Consider the following 22,689-nt stretch of genomic DNA (forward strand, 5'->3'; position numbering starts at 1 on the left):
GGGTTACTCAGCCTAAGTGCACTTTAGCTTGATTTAAGGCCAGAGTGGAACTGGCGCTGGCAATGACAAACCACCACCACCCGGGGGCAGCCTCGCCCCGGTAATCTGCTGTTCTGCGCTGCAGGTGAGGCTAAATTATTACCTTTTTGAAATAAAAAATTTACTCGGGATTCATCATTTTTCTGATTTAGTCCCTGGAATCATTCGCCTTTGAAATGTGCCTTTTGTGACGCTTTCCTGAGGCGAAAAAGTTCAAAGTAAAAGAACAGAAATCAGGATTATGATCAGGATTATGATCAGGATTATGATCAGGATTAGTGTTACGGTTACGGTCGAGGTTGGGGTTAAGGGGGGGTGCTCCGTCCGGAAAAGTGCTTTTCGCCTAATTTGAAGATAAATGCGGTTGCGCGCTTATGCGGGCGGAATGGCAGTGACGAGCCTCCAGGTAAAAGCGTGAGAAATCGTTTTATATCCAACTGAAGTGCAGCTGTGATTATACAGGATACATATGCAGATTATATGGCATCGGCATGTAGACGCAATAGCCTGATTGGACAGTGTTTATAGAGTATGTAGTTGACGTAGCCACTCCTCCGCCTGTACGTATACTTACATGAATGCATACACACGTATATCAAAGTGAAATTACTCTTTATTCAGGTCCTAACTTAACAAGGCATTTCCAGTATGAAGAGGTATCTGTGATCTCCCACAGCGACATGAACGCTGAATTTGACCCCCTCCCCCTGCAGGTACAATTTCCCTGTGGCCCATCGGTCATTTTGTAGAGCCAGCCAGACCTCAGGGAGGTAGCAGCCATCTCCATGACCTCTGTGTGTTCTTCTCCCATATCTGGAAGCTCTCCGACAGTGTTACACTCCTCTCTTGATATCTACACAGTGTGAGCTGTTCATTGGCGCTGCTTGGCTGTTCCCTTGTTATGGTACTAGATCCCCTTGGTAGTTAGTAGGAACCCTTCCTTGAGTAAGATCCTTGCTCTCTTCAGAAGCCCGCCTCCTCACATGGCTTGGGCCTGAATGATGCTTCCGTGTTCTCCTCCAGGATGATGTCATAGCGGCACAGCAGTGGCCTGCGGAGGAGAGCATTCAGCACACGCAAATACACGTTTATCAGTGGGTGATGGGACGGCCATACAGGGAAAAGGACAGCCCCACGGGTCACACGCACTGGGGCCCTGACCTGTTGGGCTCGCCCAGCGGCGTGAGCCGGATCCATAGCATCCGCAGCTTGTACTTGGGCCCGATCATGTTGCCCGTGATGAAGCGGATGGAGATCTTCTGGACTGGGTGCAGGTCCTCGTCAAACTGGGCCAGCATGCGAGTGGCTGTGTACTGCTCGAACCGGATCACTTTACTGGGCCAGAGAGAACACAGGTGTGTGAGTCAGGCTGAAGGCTACAAGATTCTGATGCGTCAAATATATAAATGTGTATGATGTGTGCAATGATGTATCAGTTGTGTCTCTCTGACTCCTGCCTCTGTGTCTCTCTGTGACTCCTCTCTGTCTGTTTGTCTGTGACTCCTCTCTGTCTGTTTGTCTGTGACTCCTCTCTGTATGTTTGTGTGCGACTCATCTCTGTCTGTTTGTCTTTGACTCCTCTCTGTATGTCTATGTGTGACTCCTCTCTGTCTGTTTGTCTTTGACTCCTCTCTGTATTTTTGTGTGCGACTCCTCTCTGTCTGTTTGTCTGTGACTCCCGTCTGTGTCTGTATGTCTATCTGTGACTTATGTCTCTGTGGCATGTCCTGGGGTTTGTACGGGAAATAGGGGCAGATGAGCTCACTGGTCCATGCGAGTCTCTGTCACCCTCCTGCCGCTGTGTAACTTGAGGACCACAGTCCCCCAGCGTGTGAACTGGTTCCAGGTCATCATGTCCACACGGTAGCTGCTCTCTGTGATGGGCAACAGTGGCACAGGTCCCCCCATTATATTGCGATCTATATGCACCCCAGACTGCAGCATGAATTGGTGATGGTGATCAGAATTGGTGATCAAGATTGTGCCCATAATGCTAATGCTAAAACACAGGCAAAGACTCTGTGTGCGTCACAGACTCACTGCAGTAAGGTGACTCTGCGGCAGTGGAGAAATAGGCCCTGGTTTGGCCCCGCTGCACCACGGCGTCCCTCCACCCTCTGACGTCATAACCTATGGACATGGAGGTACAGTCAGCCATCAGAGCACTGTGGCACAGTGGCCTGTTCCCCTCTTTCAGGTGGGTGGAATCAGCGTGACTCTGCCTGCTTATAGTTATATTTGTTTTTATTTAGGGCTATTTGCTGGTTTATGTTTGTCCTCTGGCAGTAACCCAACCTGTCCCACGGTCGGCGGGGCCGGGGGGGGGAATTTCCGCACCGCCCACATGAGGTGTCTCACCAAAGACAGGGCAGGGTGCGGGCCTCAGCGGCTCACAGGAGAGGCACCGCCCATCCTGGAAGTCGGAGTAAGACGAGCACGGGTAGGCGGTGAAGCTGCATGTCTTGTTGAGGGCACAGAGAAAGAGGAAGACTGCCCTCTGGTGGTCACACACAAAGTACGACTTTCCTGCGGGGTGAGATTAGGGATGGAAAAGTGGGTGGGCAGAGGGAATGAATGGTTTCAGCACCAGCTTTATGCTCTGAAACATCTTCACATGTCAGGGCTGTGTTTCATTTAATGTTCTTTGACGTTTTAAATAAGGTAGGAAAGTTCTCCTATATTACAATGAATGGTTAATATCCCACATGGCCTGTAATTGGCTCGTGCGCCAGTTAAGATGATAAAGGTGATGTCAACCAGAAAAGCTTGTTTGCTGACCTGCGAAGATGGACTTGGGACAGCCGGGCTGCTCGGCTCCCCCATTAGCATAGAAGTCGATGTGTCCCAGGGACCCTTTGTACCCCAGGCCTGTGGGAACATTGACATCGTGAAACATTACGATGAGACGGACGCTACAGGGCTTCACAGGCTGGGTTCCCATGACAGTGGTGGGACAATGAGTGTAATTCATCTGCAGCCCTGAGCTGTTCTGTGGACTCTGGATGATTCTGCCCACACAAGAGGCAATGGGAAGGGCTGCTATTCTGACACTGGTTCTGGAAACTTCATGTGCGTCACATAACCTGTTTAAGCATGCTAAACTCCAGGGTTATTTTGGCTCTGGCTCTTCCATGGATTATGATGTTATTCTGAACACAGTGACTTCCTTTCTCTTCCTGGGGGAACTAAAATTCAAACCTAAATGCACAGTAAAAGCCAGTTTCCAAAGACAGAAGATGGTAGTTCAGATTTTTCTAGAAGGGAATTGCTCTTGTACCCTTGAGAACAGCACTCCTTTTAAACTCTCCAAAATCTAATGAATGATATCTGTAAAATAGACTAATGGACAAGTGCTTCAGTCAAGTCAGCAGGCAGGAGGGCTGTTGCACGATAATAAATTTGGACATCTTTTTAGAGCCAGCTATGGCAGTTCTGAGGAAGCTTTCAAATGATTTCCAAATGCTGTCATTTGGCATGGAGAGGAATATAAAAACCACTGAAATGCTGAAACAGGACTGCCGGAATTGCCTTCTGAAGAGTTCATTAACCATCACTGATTAGCAGGTCCATCCACGTCTCCAGAAGATGTACATCAAGCCTCTTGGGCTGCAGGCACTCTGAGGCTGAGCTTAGACCTTCTACATACACTACAACATGAGGAGGTACCTACCGTGCATGTCGGTGTGCAGAACATCAACAAACTGGGCATCTGTGGGGTCCAGACGCTCTGCTGGGGGTACCCCATTGAACAGGGGCCCTGCTGGGTCTAGGCCTGGGATGGATTGACACATAAGTACACATATTGATGTACTCTAGACAAGAGAAAATGTCAGCCTCACCTGTGATCCTGCCGATCTTGCCTTTGAGCATCGCCCCCACAAAGCCAGCCACGTGTGCCCCCAGGCTCATTCCAATTAAGTGGATGGAGCTCAAAGAGGCCCCATGTTCCTGCAAGCACAGGAAAAAGGGAAAGTCAAACCTGACATGGTGAGGCCAGCAGGAGGGGATGTGAGACCAACTGGACAGAAAGACCAAAAGGACAGACAGTGACATCAGCAAGACAGAAAGTCAGACCAACTGGACAGAAAGTGAGACCAGCAGGACATAAAGTGAAATCAGCAAGACAGAAAGTGAGACCAACTGGAAAAAAAGTGAGACCAACTGGACAGAAAGTGAGACCAGCAGGACATAAAGTGAAAACAGCAGGACATAAAATGAAAGTAGCAGGAGGGACAGTGAGACCAACTGGACAAAAGGTGAGATCAAATGGACAGAGAGTGAGACCAGCAGAAGAGAAAGTGTGACCAGCAGACAAACATGTAGAGACACAGAGCCAGGTGAATGGTATAGGCAGCATTTATTTTTCAGTCAGTCTGCAGCATGAAGAGTAAGACAAAGCAAGTTACGGTACAAACACACGGGTGCTATAATACTTTTACACGGTCACCATGGGAGCACCAGAGGCTCTCTCCTGCCTGACTTTACCTGCATTTTCTGAATGAAGCTGGAGATGTTAATAGCAGTACTGCGGCTGTTAGCCACAGCAGTGAAATAATTAATGTTAGCGGCGCCACGGTTCCAGTCCACGACGACAACGTTTGTGTCATCCTGTGCAGCCAGCAGGTGCACCATGTGAGACACCCAGATGGGAGGGGCCCCCGTGGGCCGGTACCCGTGGATCACCATGGCCGTCCGCCGGCTCAGATTGAATAGTGGCTGGTGTGTGAGGTCATGATGTGACAGCTGGTGGCCGCAGTCTGGATTGGCCCCTGTGTACAGCAACAGCTTCACGGACAGGCTGGTCCCCATAAAGGACTCGTGGAAATTCAGGTCAGTGAAGCTGTCACACTCACTCTTCTGGCCTGGAGGAAGGTAGGAGCTTGTTAATCACAGATAGGCAGCTAGTGTGTTAGATGCTACATCATGCAGTGCAGTGTGTGCTGTGTGGAGACCTGATGGTCATGTGACCCAGCGGTCAGCCCTCTGACTGATGGAGCATATAGAGCCGGTTTCCTATATTTTCATCCTGGAAGACCAGACTCCAACAGTTTGCAGATTTCCCTGCTCAGACACATCTTGATCAGCTAATGACCATGTTTAGTAGATGTGTTTGAACATGAAAACCCACAAATTGAGTTGGATCCTGGCCCTCTTGGCCTGGAATTGGGGAACCCTACTGTACAGGCCCTGTTTATAATTAGAGGCTTACACTGCTGCATGTGAGGTGAAATTGCATGTTTTTCTAAAAGGGGACACTCTGGTGTATTCCAAAAACAGCACAGGCAGGTTTTTTAGAGGTTTATGCTCCACCCAAGAGCAGGCAGCCCCACTCTGTGGGGCTTGGGGTCTGTCCCTATAAGCATCGTTCTTTCCCTGTCTGTCTTGCTCAAAAACAGAGTCCAAGTGGAGAAATCCTGAATTAGTGGCTGAATTCCTCCTGGGCAGTGATGGGTCTGGAAGCAGAACCCAAAGAGAACATCTCTGTGCTCCTTGCAGACCCTGTGGTTTTTATTGAGCCAGGGTCAGAACAGCAGAGTGGCACCGTGACCCAGTCACCTACGCTGGCTGCGTGGCACCTCGAGTTGCTGGACACTTTCCTCGGCTGAGGCTGCAATTAGACTGTTAAATACCCCACTTCTAGTACAAGTTAATAGCAAGACCTTGCCCTTCCCTGGTCTCCTAAATGCCCCCACCCTCTTCTGGTTCCCTAAACGCTGTGGTGGCCAATGGGTCTCAAGCTTACCTTTGCATCCTGCGAGGAAACAGAGCAGAAGAAGCAGCAAGTAGGACTTCATGCTGTCAGCAGCGAGAGAGACACTTCACTGAGCTGTCAGCTTCTGGGCAGGATGGAGGGAAGGAGGACTAACAAACTGAGAGAGAGAGAGAGAGAGAGAGAGAGAGAGGAGAAAGTGGCTTAAAGAGAGACAGTAGGGGAGCAGAGATAGATTAGTGAGGAAAGGAACAGGGATAGATCTTACTGGAAAAACTAACGACTCAAACAAAAAGTCCACCACTAACACATCTCCCTACATCCCGCCAGCACTGACACCATCTACCTTCCTCCCGCCAGCACTGACACCATCTCCCTACCTCCCGCCAGCACTGACACCATCTCCCTACCTCCCGCCAGCACTGACACCATCTCCCTACCTCCCGCCAGCACTGACGCCATCTACCTTCCTCCCGCCAGCACTGACACCATCTCCCTACCTCCCGCCAGCACTGACACCATCTCCCTACCTCCCGCCAGCACTGACACCATCTCCCTACGTCCCACTAGCACTGACACCATCTCCCTACCTCCCGCCAGCACTGACACCATCTCCCTACGTCCCGCCAGCACTGACACCATCTACCTTCCTCCCGCCAGCACTGACACCATCTCCCTACCTCCCGCCAGCACTGACACCATCTCCCTACGTCCCACTAGCACTGACACCATCTCCCTACCTCCCGCCATCTCCCTACCTCCCGCCAGCACTGACACCATCTCCCTACCTCCCGCCAGCACTGACACCATCTCCCTACCTCCCGCCAGCACTGACACCATCTCCCTACCTCCCGCCAGCACTGACACCATCTACCTACCTCCCGCCAGCACTGACACCATCTCCCTACCTCCCGCCAGCACTGACACCATCTCCCTATGTCCCACCAGCACTGACACCATCTCCCTACCTCCCGCCAGCACTGACACCATCTCCCTACCTCCCGCCAGCACTGACACCATCTCCTAACCTCTTGTCATTATTTAACAGTCACAAACCAATTTGTCATTAATCTAGGGAAATAAGTATTTGATACCCTACAAGCCAGGAAGAAATTAGGTCAAGTACATGTGCATTAACACAACATAAGTAATACTTAATTAAGTATTGACAGATACCAAGCCATCATTGTCATTTAATAACACTACAATTTGTTAAATAGTATTCTCGGGTCACTAACCTGTCTACTTTTTCAAACTTTTCTCTCTGGGAAATAACAAAGAGACGTCTAAGGACAACAGAGAAAAGATTGTTGACCTTCACAAAGGTGGAATCGGGTATATGACCATCAGCAAGCAGCCTGGTGAGAAAGTGACAACTGTTGGTGGAATTATTGGAAGAAAGACAAAATAACTGTCAGTCTCCCTCGGTCTGGGGCCCCAAGGAAGATTTTATCTCATGCAGCATCACTTATGTTAAGAATGGTGAGGGCTAACCCCAGATATACATAGGTGGAGCTCATTAATGATCCCAAAGCAGCAGGGACCACAGTCACCAAGAAAACCATCGGTAACATATCCTGCTGTTATGGTTTGAAATCCTGCAGTGCTCACAAAGTACCCCTGCTCAAGAAGGCCCATGTTCAGGCCCGTCTGAAGTACGCCAGTGGACACCTGAATAATTCTAGTGAGGCTTGAAAGAATGTTAGAGATGAGATCAAAATCAAGCTGTTTGGCATCAACTCTACTCGCCGTGTTTGGGGGAAAAAGAATGCTGACTATAACCCCAGGAAGACCATCCCTACTGCCAAACACGGAGGTGGAAGCATTATGCTTTGGGGGTGTTTTTCTGCCAAGGGTACAGGACGGCTGTACTGCATCAAAGGAAAGATGGACGGGGCCATGTACCGTAAAATCTTGGATGAGAACCTCCTCCCTTCAGCCACCCCTTCAGCGGGTGGGTCTTCCAGTAAGACAACCACCCTAAGCATGCGGCTAAGGCAACAAAGGAGTGATTCAAGAAGAAGCACATTATGGGGGGCCCTAGCCAGTCTCAAGCTTCATTTATCCAAGTGACAGCCTAAAAACCTTAAAGATTTGAAGGAGGTCTGCAAAGAGGAGTGGATGAAAATTCCTGGTGATCTGCACACAATCCTGGTGACCAACTACAAGAAACGTCAGACAGCTGTGCTTGCAAACAATGGTTATTCCACCAATTGCTAAAGCATGTGTTCCAATGGATGAAATACTTATTTCCCTAGATAAATGACAAATTGGTTTGTAATTGTAACATGATGATTTGTGCCCTTGAGAGGTAAAGTGGGCTATCCCACATGTCAGTCAAAAACGAGTTTAGTGTCCAATATTAATTATTGAGGGTAATATACCGAGATCTGTGCTACCTATGATGTATATCAATTGTAGGGTATAGGCACACTGATCAAATAAGGGATCAAATACTTATTTCCCTAGATAAATGACAAATTGGTTTGTAATTGTAACATGATGATTTGTGCCCTTGAGAGGTAAAGTGGGCTATCCCACATGTCAGTCAAAAACGAGTTTAGTGTCCAATATTAATTATTGAGGGTAATATACCGAGATCTGTGCTACCTATGATGTATATCAATTGTAGGGTATAGGCACACTGATCAAATAAGGGATCAAATACTTATTTCCCTAGATAAATGACAAATTGGTTTGCAACTGTTACATAATGACTTTTACTTGCTTGTTTTGTTAATAATCTATCTTTTGCTGTTTAAATAAACATACCAGTGAAATTACAGACTTCTCAGTTCTTTAGTAATGGGTCAATTTAATAATTCAGCAAGGGGTCAAGTACTTATTTCCCTTACTGTACATGCATAGTTTCAGTTTTTTTTGTCCTTCCACAAACACACAGGCATATCTGGCTGGGCACCTGTGCTTTTTGTAGGAGTGCATGCATGTGTCTGTGTGGCTGTTGACAGCTGGTCTCACGGTCTCTGTTTCTTCCCACGGCTGTTTTCTCTGAGGTCTGACAGTTATAGATCATAAAACTGTCCCCAGACCTGAGGAGCGGGTGGAGGGGCCATCAGTATTGGATAAAAGGGCTAAAACGGTGTAGGGGCAGGGGATAAACGGGGATTATACAGGGAAAGGCAGCACTGATCACTTAAAAGATGTTTTTCATGTCAGTGATTCCAAAAATCTGAGTATTACATGACAGCTGAAGTGCAGGGCATTGTGGCTTTAAAATTAATTAAAGAAATGGCTGGTGGCTTCTTGATCTCCCCGGGCTGAATAAAGACGATCCCGCTAATCCCCTGATCACTTTAGCTTTATCTGAGCTGCTGTGACACCGTGTTTATTTTTTAACACTTGAATCAGTTTATCCCTAGAGAATGCAGACGGCCTGGTACTGTTTGCATTTTCCTTGTGAGTATTAGTGAGTATTAGTGGAGCTCTGCACACCACCCACAACCTGATGTTTACTATTGATGTTTGTCCTCTTCTGCAGGCTGATCAGTAGCAGGTCCATGCATGGAGGGCGTAGAATTTATGACATGCTTAGCCCTGTCGTTAGCCTTGAAGGGGCCCGCTGCTATTTCGCAGCAGCCTTTTCCGTTGCGTAACAATTAGAATGGGGCCGACTAGGGGCTTATCTGAGCTTATCTGAACTCGGGAGCTTAAGCGGTTTGACGACAAAATCGCTAACAGATATAATGATTTAATGCCGCAGTGCTGCCAGCTAATTACAAGTTTAAATGATTCACTGCTCACAGTAAACGGGAAGCTCGTCAGTAAATGCCAGGCTGCCTCAGCTGAGCCAAGGAGGCCGGATAACTGCACATACACACGGAACCGGTGGTCTGAGAAGAAAGGACCTTTCCAGAAGTGGCTGTTTGAATCAGTGAATTCGGATAAGATATTCAGGCACATCACCATTTGGCTTTGGGCTGCATGACATCCCCCCCTGCCCCCATGACCGCACTACAGTACCACCACACAGGGTTGAGCGGTTAGGATTTGGCTTTGTTTTAGTTGTTTAATTTCGCCATTGCAGCTGAGATGCTGCTGTACTTCGGCGCAGTCAGACTGTTGCGGCGCATCCTGCTTTTCCGCCAGCTGCTGCCGCAATTCAGTGGTTTTGCTGCTGGAAGGGGCACATTTTACAGTTGCGGTGTTCCTGTGTTGTTGCCTGAGGCCCCCTGGACCACGGCACTGATTACCATGAGCACGTTAGCCTGCTCAGCCAGCAGCCAACGCAATTGGTTCCCTAAACTCCAGGCAGTTATGTTTCTCAATGCAAGGGCTTTCACAAGGGGAGGGGGCTGCAACGCTTCGGCTGACCGTTACCGCATAACCGAGTTTATCAGGTCTTATGGTGATGAGGTCACAGCAGTATTATTATAGCTTAGATTATTTCAGTTTTGTTTTTATATTTTCCGTTTTCATTTCAAATGCAGTTTATTTTTAGTTTTCTTTGTTTTATTACTTTTTATTTGAAAGATATATTTCTGTTTAATTTTTATATACTTTAGTGTCAGTTTAGGTTTTAGTAATTTTACTTTTTAATTTGGTCTTATAGTGTTCATATATGAACACTCAGTACACATTATTTTCCACCTCATAGTGGTAGATCACGTTCCAGGGAATATTAATTAATGGTAATCAAAGACTTTATTTACTTTATTTTTTACTTTGTTTTTGTATCATAATCATTTTAAGCAAAAATATATTGATATTGTTTTCTGTTGCACAGCTGCACAGGGGCAACAGAGCAGACTCATGTTTATCGGTGTCCCGTGCGTCTATGTAGAGCTCCAGCCGGGATAATCGACCAGCATCAGAGACGAGACGTACAGCAGGTCATGGAGAATCACTCAGCCCCAAGCTTGTGAATGCCTCTGTTTATTTGGCTTCCGGTACATTGGGTCAGTAGGTGGCAATGTGGTTCAGAAACCAGTTAGATCTTTATTACTGTACTTCATCTCAGTAAATCCTGTTTTAACCACATGAATCTGAATGATTTTGGTCCCAGGCCAGAACCGCTCTCTTGTAACTGATAGTCTGAGAATCTCTTCAAATGGAAGTTATAGGAGTTGTCAAATATTTCATGACAAGTGACTAACGATTCTTTAAAGTCCTTAGAGCAGATAAAGAATAACTTTGGCATCTCTCATACAGATTTGTTTACCTTCCTTCAAATATAACCATTTTATTTCAGGGATCTACCAGATCACTAAATCTTAAGGGAAAGATTACTTCTGTATTCAGACTCATCTGCTTATGATTCTCTTGACTTAATATGCTAACATTTTTTCCTGAAGAATGGAGTGACATTTTTCCTAGCTGTGCTTCAGGTTCTCTACATGAACTGAATTTTCAGAAGATTGTTATACCCCAGCCTGCCTCCAGAAAATGTTCCCTACTATCTCAAATTTGTGTTACAAATGCAATTAACGTAAGGAGAAACTCACTCACCATCTGCAACATAATTCGGGTGAATTCTGGCCAGTCTGAGATCCTTTGTATTATTTTCTCCATGGACTTCGATTTGCCAGCTACACTCTATATTTCTCTATTTATTTATGTTTAACTATAATTCCCATTGTTATTCATTTCGACTGATCGTGCTTTTTGTTTATTGTTCTTTTTACTCATGCATACATATATAAACCAGCATCAGCGCTTCGGGGTCGAATGTGTCTGTTTGTTAGTGTATTTGTATCCATTTGCATATACATACACAGCCTGAGGAAAATAGAGAGACCACAGCATACATTTTTTTCACTCATTTCTCAAGTTTTAGGTATGTATCTGCGAATAATATATTTGTATTTTGCAAACTGCAGCCTGGCTCTTCCCTGTTCCTCATTAATGAAGGGCTTCTTCCTTGCTTTATGGGACTTCAGTCCTGCTTCTAGGAGCCTAGTATGAATTATCCTAGCAGTGCACTTTATACCTGCACTTAACATTTCCCATTCCTTTTGAAGGTCACTTGATGTCATCCTCCGATTCATGAGAAACTGTCGGATAAGTTAACGCTCATCTCTGGCATTAGAAAGTCACTTCCGCCCTCTGCCTGGCTGGTTTCTGGTCGTTCCCAGTGTCTCCTGCTTCACCTTTTGTGTGCTGCTGTCTTACAAATTTTGAACCTGAAATTAACCTGCTGCTTAGCATAGCCTCTGCCAGCAGAACCACGATTATACCAGGATTTAGAAATGCAGATTTGTTTTAAAATATAGAGTGGTTTCTTTTTTCTATGTCTGTATATTTGTACATTTGTATAAATATGATATATTATTTTCTATTATTTTCTGTGTATTGTTATGTGTTTACTGTGATGGGCTGGCATCCCGTTCTGGGTTTTTCTCTGCCTTGTGCCTGTAGCCTCTGGGATAGACTCCAGACCCTTTATAGGACATGCGGTTCCAGAAAATGGATGGATGGATGAATGTTATGTGTATATTTCTGACTGTTTGAGTGGAAAATCTTGTTTAAAATCAATAAAAACAATAAAAATATTTTCAAACGTGGACTGGGAATTATACACTAATTATACAGAAAATTCACAGGTTGGTACAAACTTCAGTTTTGGATTCACAGTTGGATGGAATTTTGATACAGCGTGGAAAACAGAATTTGTCTTGAGATTATTTATTATTAACATTGCAAACACAAACACAATTAGGAACAATTGTGCACCTAATGTGGATGATGTCACCTTGTCAAGAAATGTATTCATTTCAATGTGTTTTCTGAAAAGTGATGAAATCAAAAGGATGGCGACGATTATGTTTGTCATTACAGTCCTACCCAGGAAGTCGGGCTCGTCCTGGACAAACCTGCACTTTACCTTTCTGCTTCCTACCCTCACCCTGCTGACAGGTTCAATAGCTGTGCTTTAGCGTAAAATTCAGTAAAATGTCCTGCGTGTAAATCTGGTTGTTTTGAGTTCCTGGGACCAAACTCAGCTCATTTCTCTTGTGAAAGGATCCAGTGGATAATGTCAGGTTTTGTATATCGTTGTTTTATTTAAAAAGAGAATAATGGAATATGTTTATTACAGGTATAATGTTTTAGAATCACACCGTTCACATTTGTAAGCGTTATTTACATAAAGTAAAGATTTCAACCACATGACTGCAAAGCTTTAGTTATATTGTTAGCTAAATAAATAAGCCTTGGTCAAGCTGCTAATTCATTGAAGGTTTTTCATTCATTGGTAGCCCCTTCAGTGATTGAGTTTTACGCCTGACTTAATTAAAGCATCAAATAGCAATGAACAGGCATTTTACAATGACCAAGGTCTCCACTGCTGCATATGAAAATGGGAACCTTCATAATTTCAACAGAAGGGGGCATGTTTAACGGTCCTGTGTGAAATGTTTGTGTCTCAATGGTTAAGAAATCAGCCTTGCCAAAGCGGGGGCTGGGCGAGGGGGTGGGTGTCTCAGTGAGTCTCCTCAGCTCTCTATATAAGCCTCTGAACAGCAGGTAATGTCAGTCTTGCTGGGCCAAGCATACTGAGGACGAGCTGGAACCATGCCAAAGTCACTGCTGCTCCTGGTGCTGCTGGCACTGCTGCCCGCCTGCAGGGGGCGAAGCATGAGTCGCTGCGAGGTGGTACGCATCTTCAAGCAGCAGAATCTGGATGGATTTGAGGGATTCGCTCTGGGCAACTGTAAGCATAAACCGCCTTGACTAGGTTGTGTCTGTGTTTGTGCTGTTAGGTTGATTTTGGTGCTAAAGTGACAGACTGCTCATTTAGAGTTTGATTAAGCACATTAAACTAAGAAATGAACCGATGTTGGGGGATGTACTCGGGTTTGAGCTCCTGCACCACAAACCCAGCTGAGCCCATCGGGTGTTTCTGCTCCCTCCAGATGTCTGCATGGCATTCTGGGAAAGCCGGTGGAAGACCGACAAGGTGCGCGACAGCAGCAACATCGGGAAGGACTACGGAATCTTCCAGATTAACAGCTTCAAGTGGTGCAACGACGGCACGGCTGGCGGGGAGAACCTCTGTAGTGTGAACTGTGCAGGTGAGGAGGTGGGCCGGCCGGGGTGGGGCGACTTTGCAAGGTCAGCTTTCTGATGCCTTTCTGGTCCCGGCAGAGCTCCTGAATGACAATCTGACCGCCTCCATCAACTGCGCCAAGACCATCGTCAAGAAGGAGGGGCTGAAATCCTGGTAAGCACAGTTTACCCTCCCCCCAAGAGCTTACGGGGGGTCCTCGTTTGGGGGGCATGCCTGGTGTGTTTGGTCACATGACCGTGTCCAGCGGCTGGGATGCTTAATCTGTTGCTTGTCTACAGGGACTCCTGGAACGACTACTGTAATGGGCGCAAGATAAAGCGATGGGTCCGGGGCTGCGACTTCTCACAGGGCAGGCGGCCCGCAGCACGCCCACACCACCGCCACCGCCACCCCCTGCTGGCTGTCAACGCTTCTTAAACATTACTGCAGTGCCAGTGTCATGTTGTTTGGTGTATGTGTTATACCCTTTCAAGGAGCCACACAATAAAGTTTGCAGTAGACCTTGTATCCACTCAGACTGTCTTTGCATCTGTCAGCCCGCGTTGCCGTTCATCCATTTAATGGCATTAGCTATGGTGTCGCAGCATAACTACTGTGGAGCAGAAAGAGGGCAGCTCTGATGTGCTGCTTAAATCATCACAAACTACACCAATGTCTCTCGCACAGGGATCTCCTTAGCAGCAGAATAACACATGGTAACACACATTTCCTCCCGGTGAACCACACACACTTTTATGGAGCTCCTTCACAAACAGCCCCACTCCCCTCGACCAGGTCTTATCGACTGGGCACTGCTGGCCCCAATATTTATGGGCCTGTGGCGGGTTAAAGGTCAAGTGGTGCTTTACAGGGGCCTCCGTGCAGCCCAGCTGTGGCTCTGAGTGTGTGCGGGACCGTGCATGATGAGTGTGCGTGTGTGTGAACTTCATCAAAGGTGAATGTGAGGAAAGCATGGTCCTCTGTCAGCTTCATTACAACAGCAGTGAAGAGCAAGACATTCCCATCATTCTGTCCTCTGGCTCCTTGTCAGTAATTACTGTTCCCGGCCGGTGTGTGGAGCAGCAGGGCTTGTTAGTGCAGCTGCCTGAAATGCCGCTCTCCGTTCGGGGCAGCCTGCTGCTCATTACACTCGCGTAACCAGCACATAGAAATGTGAGGATTTCGGCTGCACTGCATAGGTGCATTTCTATGGCCGCAGCAGATTGGGTTTCTGTGTATATGTGTATTACGTTTATATTACAATAAACATAATAATTGGGGACCAAATGTACCCCAGCATGTGATACAAACCTGTGTTTTGAAGTTGTGCGGACCATTTTTCAGGTCCCCACAAAGATCTGTGAATGCAATCAAAAAACTAAAAAAAAAAAACTAAAAAGGCTACTTATGACTTAGGGCTGGGTAGGGGTTAAGGTTGTCAGGTTGGGATTAACGTTTTCCCCATAGAAATTAATGGGGAGTCCCCACAAAGATTTAATTACAAACCTGTGTGTGTGTGTGTGTGTGTGTATGTGAGTGAGTGACATGTGACTATCCTGCTCTACTTTGGCCTGTCTGTGGCAGCCCAATGGCCACCAGGATGCCCATGGCTTTGCCATCTCCAGGTCCCATTTATCAGCTTTACTCGTTTCCAAATTACCCAGAAATCTGAGCAGTTTTGCCCCACACAGCACAGCAAACCCCTCCCTCACATAAAGACTTTAATTGGTATCTTCTTCACATGACAATACATGGGCAGAACATTTTCACTTACATGAATCTGGAAACGGTGTTAAACAAGCATTTATCTGCTGTGGGAGGTTCACATTTCCACAGCAAACATGGATACAAAACACGCCAATCTCCACCTTTTCAGCAACACACAGATCACACCACTTCCATCTAGCGGGGGGGATACAGGCTGTTGGAATGCCGGGAATCTGCCTGCCACCCCTCTCTGCTGCTGCTTCAAAGCCCCTCAAAGTCTTGTGTGTTCAGAATCTCTCTGACACAGAGTTGAGGCCACTTTTAATTCCCCCAAACACTTAATTACGCAGCATTAATCTCACTGTTCTGCTGCCCTCTTTGACTACCCTGGTATCCACAGTCATGCTCTACAGCAGGCGAGGGGCAGTGGGGGTCAGCACTGAATGTGCCTGGGGCTCCGTCCAGCTGAAGAAATAGCTGGGGAAGTCACTGCTATAGGATAAGCATGAGGTAAGCGAGGAGGCAGGTGGGTTTGTGAGGGAGGGGCAGCTGCCAGGTGCTGTACTGTTCAGACCACCAGGGGGCGATCTCAGCAATTAACATCAACAGAACGTAACAACAACGTAAAGAGTAGCAGTGGGGGTGGGTGGGGTGGGTGGTAATGCGGGGCATTCTGTGGTGCAGGACTTCACACCTCCATGCCGCTGTCTGTTTTGGGCGTCTTGGAGATCCAGAGCGTGGGCTGTTTCACACTGGTTTTGGCCCGTGGCTTGCTGCATGGACAGAGCGACAGTGTGGTCAGGATGAGGGTCTCCGCTGGTAACCTGACGTTACTGTATGGAGATGCTGGGTCAGCCATGGAGCACAGGGAATATGTTCAGGACCGTGAGCCATAACAGACCTGTCCAGTGTACATGTGGTGTCAGGGCTGTGTTTCGGCTGCTTCGTAAAGCGAGGCCCTTGTCTTCCTTGGGAGGGGGGGGTCAGGCAGGGAGGGGGGTGTTGAACAGCATCCAGCCAGCCTTTTAATGTCGGCCATGTTGCGAGCAGTGATTAAATGTACTGTCTGAAGGACCCCCCCCCATCTCCAGGGGCAATGGAATGTATGTTAAAAAGACATCATTCCAGGCAGGCAGGTTTTCATTAATAAAATAAACCACAAACAGTCTGGGGGAGGGAGGGGGGGAGGTCCTCGTTCAGTCTGTGTGATCGGTGCACTGATCGCATTATTTAGTCATAAAGGGTTCCTTAGGGCCAGCTTGATCGTGATGTGGGAGCGTGTGTGTCACGGGGATTGTCAGTGTGTGAGGAAGTCTGTGAGAGTGACACGGGGGTTGTCAGTGTGTGAGGAAGTCTGTGAGAGTGACACGGGGGTTGTCAGTGTGTGAGGAAGTCTGTGAGTGTGACACGGGGGTTGTCAGTGTGTGAGGAAGTCTGTGAGTGTGTGTCATGGGGATTGTCAGTGTGTGAGGAAGTCTGTGAGTGTGACACGGGGGTTGTCAGTGTGTGAGGAAGTCTGTGCCTGTGTCAAGGGGGTTGTCAGTGTGTGAGGAAGTCTGTGAGTGTGACACGGGGGTTGTCAGTGTGTGAGGAAGTCTGTGCCTGTGTCAAGGGGGTTGTCAGTGTGTGAGGAAGTCTGTGAGTGTGTGTCATGGGGATTGTCAGTGTGTGAGGAAGTCTGTGAGTGTGACACAGGGGTTGTCAGTGTGTGAGGAAGTCTGTGCCTGTGTCAAGGGGGTTGTCAGTGTGTGAGGAAGTCTGTGAGTGTGACACGGGGGTTGTCACTGTGTGAGGAAGTCTGTGCCTGTGTCAAGGGGGTTGTCAGTGTGTGAGGAAGTCTGTGAGTGTGACACGGGGGTTGTCAGTGTGTAAGGAAGTCTGTGCCTGTGTCAAGGGGGTTGTCAGTGTGTGAGGAAGTCTGTGAGTGTGTGTCATGGGGATTGTCAGTGTGTGAGGAGGTGTGGGAGTGTGTGTGACGGGGTTTGTCAGTTTGTGAGGAGGTGTGGGGGTGTGTGTGTCACGGGGGTCACGAGTGTGTGAGGAGGTGTGGGAGTGTGTGTGTCACAGGGATGACGAGAGTATGATGAGGTGTGGAAGTGTATGTGTCGGGGGTCGCGAGTGTCTGAGGAGGTGTGTGTCACAGGAATTGTCAGTGTGTGAGGAGGAGTGGGAGCGTGTGTGACACGGGGATCGTAAGTATGTGAGGAGGTGTGGGAGTGTGTGTGTCACGGGGGTCACGAGTGTGTGAGGAGGTGTGGGAGTGTGTGTGTCACGGGGGTCACGAGTGTGTGAGGAGGTGTGGGAGTGTGTGTGTCACGGGGATGACGAGAGTATGACGAGGTGTGGAAGTGTATGTGTCGAGGGTCGCGAGTGTGTGAGGAGGTGTGTGTCACAGAAATTGTCAGTGTGTGAGGAGGAGTGGGAGCGTGTGTGTCATGGGGATCATCAGTGTGTGAGGAGGTGTGGGAGTGTGTGTGTCACGGGGATGACGAGAGTATGACGAGGTGTGGAAGTGTATGTGTCGGGGGTCGCGAGTGTGTGAGGAGGTGTGTGTCACAGGAATTGTCAGTGTGTGAGGAGGAGTGGGAGCGTGTGTGACACGGGGATCGTAAGTATGTGAGGAGGTGTGGGAGTGTGTGTGTCACGAGGGTCACGAGTGTGTGAGGAGGTGTGGGAGTGTGTGTGTCACGGGGATGACGAGAGTATGACGAGGTGTGGAAGTGTATGTGTCGAGGGTCGCGAGTGTGTGAGGAGGTGTGTGTCACAGAAATTGTCAGTGTGTGAGGAGGAGTGGGAGCGTGTGTGTCATGGGCATCATCAGTGTGTGAGGAGGTGTGGGAGTGTGTGTGTCACGGGGATGACGAGAGTATGACGAGGTGTGGAAGTGTATGTGTCGGGGGTCGCGAGTGTGTGAGGAGGTGTGTGTCACAGGAATTGTCAGTGTGTGAGGAGGAGTGGGAGCGTGTGTGTCATGGGGATCATCAGTGTGTGAGGAGGTGTGGCACTGTGTGTGTCACGGGGATCGTCAGTGTGTGAGGAAGTGTGGGAGTGTGTGTGACGGGATCGTAAGTGTGCGCGGAGGAGTGGTAGTGTGCGTGTCATGGGGATCGCCAGTTTGCGAGGAGGTCTGCCAGTGTGTGTCACGGGGATCATCAGCATGTGAGAAGGTGTGGCAGTGTGTGTGTCATGGGGGTCACGAGTGTGTGAGGAGGTGTGGGAGTGTGTGTGTCACGGGGATCATCAGTGTGTGAGGAGGTGTGGGAGTGTGTATGTCACGGGGATCGTCAGTATGTGAGGAGTTGTGGCACTGTGTGTGTCACGGGGGTCGCGAGTGTGTGAGGAGGTGTGGGAGTGTGTGTCACGTGGCTCCGGAGGGGGAGGAGCTATGCTGGGCTGAAATCCTCACCTCTTGCTGAGCATCTGGAAGCAGCAGGTGCCAGAAGCCACCAGGATGAGGAGGAGCAGCGGGATGGTGGGGATGATGACGTAAACCAGGAGGAGGCCTGAGAAGCAGGATGAAGAGGAGGATGTCCCTGTTTACACACTCATCCACAGCATACGGCACCCACCGCCCCCCCGCTCACTCACCCGAGGGGCCTGTAGCTATCACGTGAGGCGGGACTAGGGTCTCCTCCTTCACGTCCGGCTCCTTATTAGAGAGGTCTGGGACACCAGGCAAAAAAAAGAGAAAAAAAGAAGGTGAGTGGGAATGGTGGATGAGTCAATGCAGCTAAAACGGGATGAGTGAGTGCAGCTGGAGTAGATGAGTCAGTGAATCTGAAGCCAGTGAGTCAGTGAAGCTGAAGCCAGTGAATCAGTGAAGCAGGCAGAGTGAAGTTGTCAGGGTGAGGCAACATGACCCACCTGGCTCTGATGGTCCTGGCTTTGCTGAGAACTTCTTGTCCTGCTCATTGTCTGCAGCAGAAGCACAAGACTCTCAATAAAAGTTACCTGCCCACCCCTACCTGTGTACCATGCAGGCACTCCCTACCTGGCTTGTACTTGCATATGAAGTTGTGCTTCATGTTACATCGGTCGTCATTCCACTGGTACAAGTATGGCCCCCCCAGGCCACTGAGAGCATTGGGCTGGTGGTACATGACCACACAGGCCTCCCCGCCACACGACGGCTCATCATAGTACCAGTTCCTGAAACACAGGCACAGTGGTGACATCACTTCCTGCCAGCAAACACTGCACCACAACTACAGATAGTTCCCGCCCACCTGAATGTAGCAGTGCTCCCGTCTGTCCAGCGGTACAGGTCCGGGCATGATGCAAAACTCCCATGGTCCTGGGGCTCCCCTTCTGTCCGTGTCAGCCCAATCCAGAAGTCTCCATCCACTGCCCCCGGCCCTAAGGCGGACCCGGAGGAGGTGTTGCTGAGCTCCTGGAGGAGGTGCTCGATGAGCCTCTGCTCTGCCCCACTCTCCACACTCAGCAAGGTGCCCCCATCCATCTCGCATGCGCGTTGCGCCTCTATGAAGGCTACGCGGCTCGTCATGTCACGGAAGTACGCAAGCTTGTAACAGGGCTCTGCTGGACCGGCGAGGCACACCGTCTGACCTGGGGACCAAGAAACCAGTCACATTACAGTATGTGCCACTCAACAGTGGGGGATCAGAAACCATCCCATGGACCACAGAAAGGGGGTTTGGGGGCTCAAAGAGCCAGCAAAGTTGGGGAATGATAACGTGATTAATACACATGCAGTTAAAAGGCAGATAATCCCATTAGCGCACTGCCCTGACGCTACTTTAAATAATTGCCTGGTTCAGAACTGCACCATCATCACTTTGGACCGGAGCTGCCGCCGCATCTCCGGAGATCGTTGCACTCAGCAGTTTCACCCATTCCTGCCTCTCGCTCGCCTGTTTCCTTGCTCCCCTTCCTTGCCCCTCGCCATTTGGTTTTCATTTTTCTTGCTCACTGCGCGTCTCCGTTCCTGTTCGCGACGGTAAAGATGGGAAGCGGCCGGTAATGCAGCACATATAAATCACTTCGGATTAAATCATCCGATACGCAAGGCCGCGTGCTTTTTATAGCATATAGAGTAATACATTGCACTTATTTGATCCCTTGGAAATACGATACCAAGCGTTCCTTACACCATCTGCCTGTGCTTCCTGATTTTTCATTATGCCCTTTTTGTTGCACTTCTGATGACTTCAGTCCACAGTAAAGTGACTTTAATGAGAGGGGGGATTGTAAGACACCATCCCCCTGTAGGGAAGCACATGCGTAAGGTGCTGCCAAAAAAGAAGTTCCCGGGAGCGCCGATAGCGATTAAGTTTTCATAAACGGCAACAGCTTATTAGCAAAGAAAAATGAGCCATTTTCCAGGAGAACCAGGAAAACGTGAAGCTTATTATGAGGGACAGTCCTTCGATGATTTAATTTAGAGAAATTTAAGGTTTTGTGCATTATCATCCGACTTTTTTGACTGAAACTATATGATATGCGGACTGTATAAAAATGGATCATTAGTACAGGGTCTCGGGTAATTCGTATCCGTTATCGGGTAATTCAGTTCTTTGGAGTTTTAATGATTTAAGCATCCAAATGCATACCAGCAAAACCCATGCAACTGCATGTCTATTTCGTATAAACCTCAAATTAATAAAATTGCACATATATTTCGGCATTTCGTTTCATCGTTGATAGAATACTAAAAATCAGTGCACGAAAGGATGAAAAAGCATATTTCATACCATCACAGTCATTATTTATAGAGTAGATACTCTGTCTTTATATAAAATAATATATTATATCTTTATAATATATATTTGTTATTACAAACAGTTAGTTGATATAGTGAATAATATGAATGTTTATAAAACGAGCGTTTTACAATTAAAATTTGCAGATAAAACACACTGACAATTTCCTCCTAAGAAAAACATTCCTGATAAGCGCCATCACCATCACTGTGGAAAAAAAGTTTAACTCACCGCTTAAAACTCTGACGCCCTGGCATCCGACAGCCGTGATGATCAGTCCGCAAACGGCGAGCAGGATGCTGCGGTCCCGGCGCATTTTTAGCGACTGCAGCCGAAGTAGCGGGTATTAATAAAGCGCTCGGTAATTACAGAGCGCCGCGCAGCCGCTCCGCTTTCCACGCGCAGACCTGCTGCTCTGCTGCGCGTTCACGCGCCCCCCGCTCCACACACCGTCTCAAGCGCGGCACCCACACACGCCGCTTCACGAGCCTCTTCTGCTTATAGTCTCGAGCCTGTGCCGCGAGACCTGCGGAAGTGTGCTGCAGCTGGTCCGGTGGGGAGCCACTGTAACCCCGTGGCCGCACCAGAAATTTGATTAAAGTAAAATACGACAAACGCAAACCAATACGTAGGTCAATTATGCAAACGTTAAGTTACGTTAAAGGCTTTAAATATGCAAATATGAATCAATCAAGGTAACGGAAGCAATGCATTTTATTTGTGTTCTGTTCCATCGAATTCCTGATTGGTATCATTTCTTTAGTGCTATTATTCAACCAGAGTATTTTTTTTTAAGTGCAGCTATGACTATGAGCCATGCAACAATGCTCCACAGATAAAAGACAAAGAAGTAATTTTACGTATGTGTGTAGGAATAGGGGGATCTCAGCTATTTGTTCAATTATGTTCCTTTCGAAATATTAAAAAGATTCATGTGCGGTTCGCATAGATGTTACAGACCAGAGCTACTTAAAATCAGGGGGTTTTCTTTCTGAGAGTGGAAAGTGAATGCCTGTTATGCAGTGAACAATTGTGCAAAGTGATATTCTCAAATAAATACAGCCACATACATCCTCAGCCAAGACGGGTAACCTGGAGGAGCTCTTGCAGGACGATCCTGTGAGATGAAAAGCAAACGCAACCCTCCCCCGTTCCCCCGGCTGACTGTGAAAGGGAGAAGAATAGGCAGTGATGATTTTCATATATTTCCCGACACAATCATCTTCACAACGGACAATTACACTGCCGTGGACGTCCATTCTATTCCTGATTGATTCCGTCCTCCTGTCTAGCAAGAGCTACGCCAGTTTTCGGGGCTCTAAATGGCGCCATAATATGCACAGACACAAAAATGCTATTACTTAATTTGCTGTTGCACATCGATCAGTTATCCCTGCCCGGCGAGGCCGCCACGGTATCAGGCTGCCGGCGAAAACGCCATTGAGAGATTGTCTGACATGCTATCAATAAGGCTGCTGCGATATTACAGGCTCAGCGTGGTGGGGGGC

The 22,689-nt window shown here is 48.0% G+C and overlaps 3 protein-coding genes across 3 annotated transcripts; 1 reads left to right on the forward strand and 2 right to left on the reverse strand.

Annotated features, from left to right (window-relative positions):
* Positions 1–634: 634 nt before the first annotated feature.
* On the reverse strand, positions 635–5,885 carry lipib (lipase, member Ib). Its single transcript, XM_049011092.1, has 10 exons — positions 5,783–5,885; positions 4,525–4,901; positions 3,879–3,987; positions 3,710–3,811; positions 2,818–2,907; positions 2,398–2,565; positions 2,080–2,169; positions 1,805–1,913; positions 1,201–1,374; positions 635–1,090 (listed from the first exon to the last, which is right to left on the reverse strand). The coding sequence occupies exons 1-10, from the start codon at positions 5,832–5,834 to the stop codon at positions 1,003–1,005; spliced, it is 1,359 nt and encodes a 452-aa protein (XP_048867049.1). The 5' UTR covers positions 5,835–5,885; the 3' UTR covers positions 635–1,002.
* Positions 5,886–13,230: 7,345 nt separating this feature from the next.
* lyz (lysozyme) lies at positions 13,231–14,282 on the forward strand. The gene is made up of 4 exons (XM_049011033.1): positions 13,231–13,418; positions 13,621–13,779; positions 13,853–13,928; positions 14,054–14,282. The coding sequence occupies exons 1-4, from the start codon at positions 13,280–13,282 to the stop codon at positions 14,190–14,192; spliced, it is 513 nt and encodes a 170-aa protein (XP_048866990.1). The 5' UTR covers positions 13,231–13,279; the 3' UTR covers positions 14,193–14,282.
* A 1,185-nt stretch (positions 14,283–15,467) lies between these two features.
* On the reverse strand, positions 15,468–21,688 carry chodl (chondrolectin). The gene is made up of 7 exons (XM_049011078.1): positions 21,413–21,688; positions 19,688–20,027; positions 19,453–19,610; positions 19,326–19,376; positions 19,050–19,124; positions 18,868–18,964; positions 15,468–16,234 (listed from the first exon to the last, which is right to left on the reverse strand). The coding sequence occupies exons 1-7, from the start codon at positions 21,495–21,497 to the stop codon at positions 16,150–16,152; spliced, it is 891 nt and encodes a 296-aa protein (XP_048867035.1). The 5' UTR covers positions 21,498–21,688; the 3' UTR covers positions 15,468–16,149.
* Between the last annotated feature and the right edge of the window lie 1,001 nt (positions 21,689–22,689).

This window comes from Brienomyrus brachyistius, chromosome 4 (assembly GCF_023856365.1).
Source record: "Brienomyrus brachyistius isolate T26 chromosome 4, BBRACH_0.4, whole genome shotgun sequence".
In the NCBI taxonomy this organism is placed as follows: Eukaryota; Metazoa; Chordata; class Actinopteri; order Osteoglossiformes; family Mormyridae; genus Brienomyrus; species Brienomyrus brachyistius.

Coding starts and splice junctions, on each gene's coding strand:
- lyz (XM_049011033.1), top strand. CDS start 13,280: ATGCCAAAGTCACTGCTGCTCCTGGTGCTGCTGGCACTGCTGCCCGCC. Junction 13,780..13,852: donor CTGTAGTGTGAACTGTGCAG/GTGAGGAGGTGG, acceptor TGGTCCCGGCAG/AGCTCCTGAATGACAATCTG. Junction 13,929..14,053: donor AAGGAGGGGCTGAAATCCTG/GTAAGCACAGTT, acceptor GCTTGTCTACAG/GGACTCCTGGAACGACTACT.
- chodl (XM_049011078.1), bottom strand. CDS start 21,497: ATGCGCCGGGACCGCAGCATCCTGCTCGCCGTTTGCGGACTGATCATC. Junction 19,377..19,452: donor CATATGCAAGTACAAGCCAG/GTAGGGAGTGCC, acceptor CTTCTGCTGCAG/ACAATGAGCAGGACAAGAAG. Junction 18,965..19,049: donor GATAGCTACAGGCCCCTCGG/GTGAGTGAGCGG, acceptor CCTGCTTCTCAG/GCCTCCTCCTGGTTTACGTC.
- lipib (XM_049011092.1), bottom strand. CDS start 5,834: ATGAAGTCCTACTTGCTGCTTCTTCTGCTCTGTTTCCTCGCAGGATGC. Junction 2,170..2,397: donor CGCACCCTGCCCTGTCTTTG/GTGAGACACCTC, acceptor CCATGTCCATAG/GTTATGACGTCAGAGGGTGG. Junction 1,914..2,079: donor CGCAGAGTCACCTTACTGCA/GTGAGTCTGTGA, acceptor TGCCCATCACAG/AGAGCAGCTACCGTGTGGAC.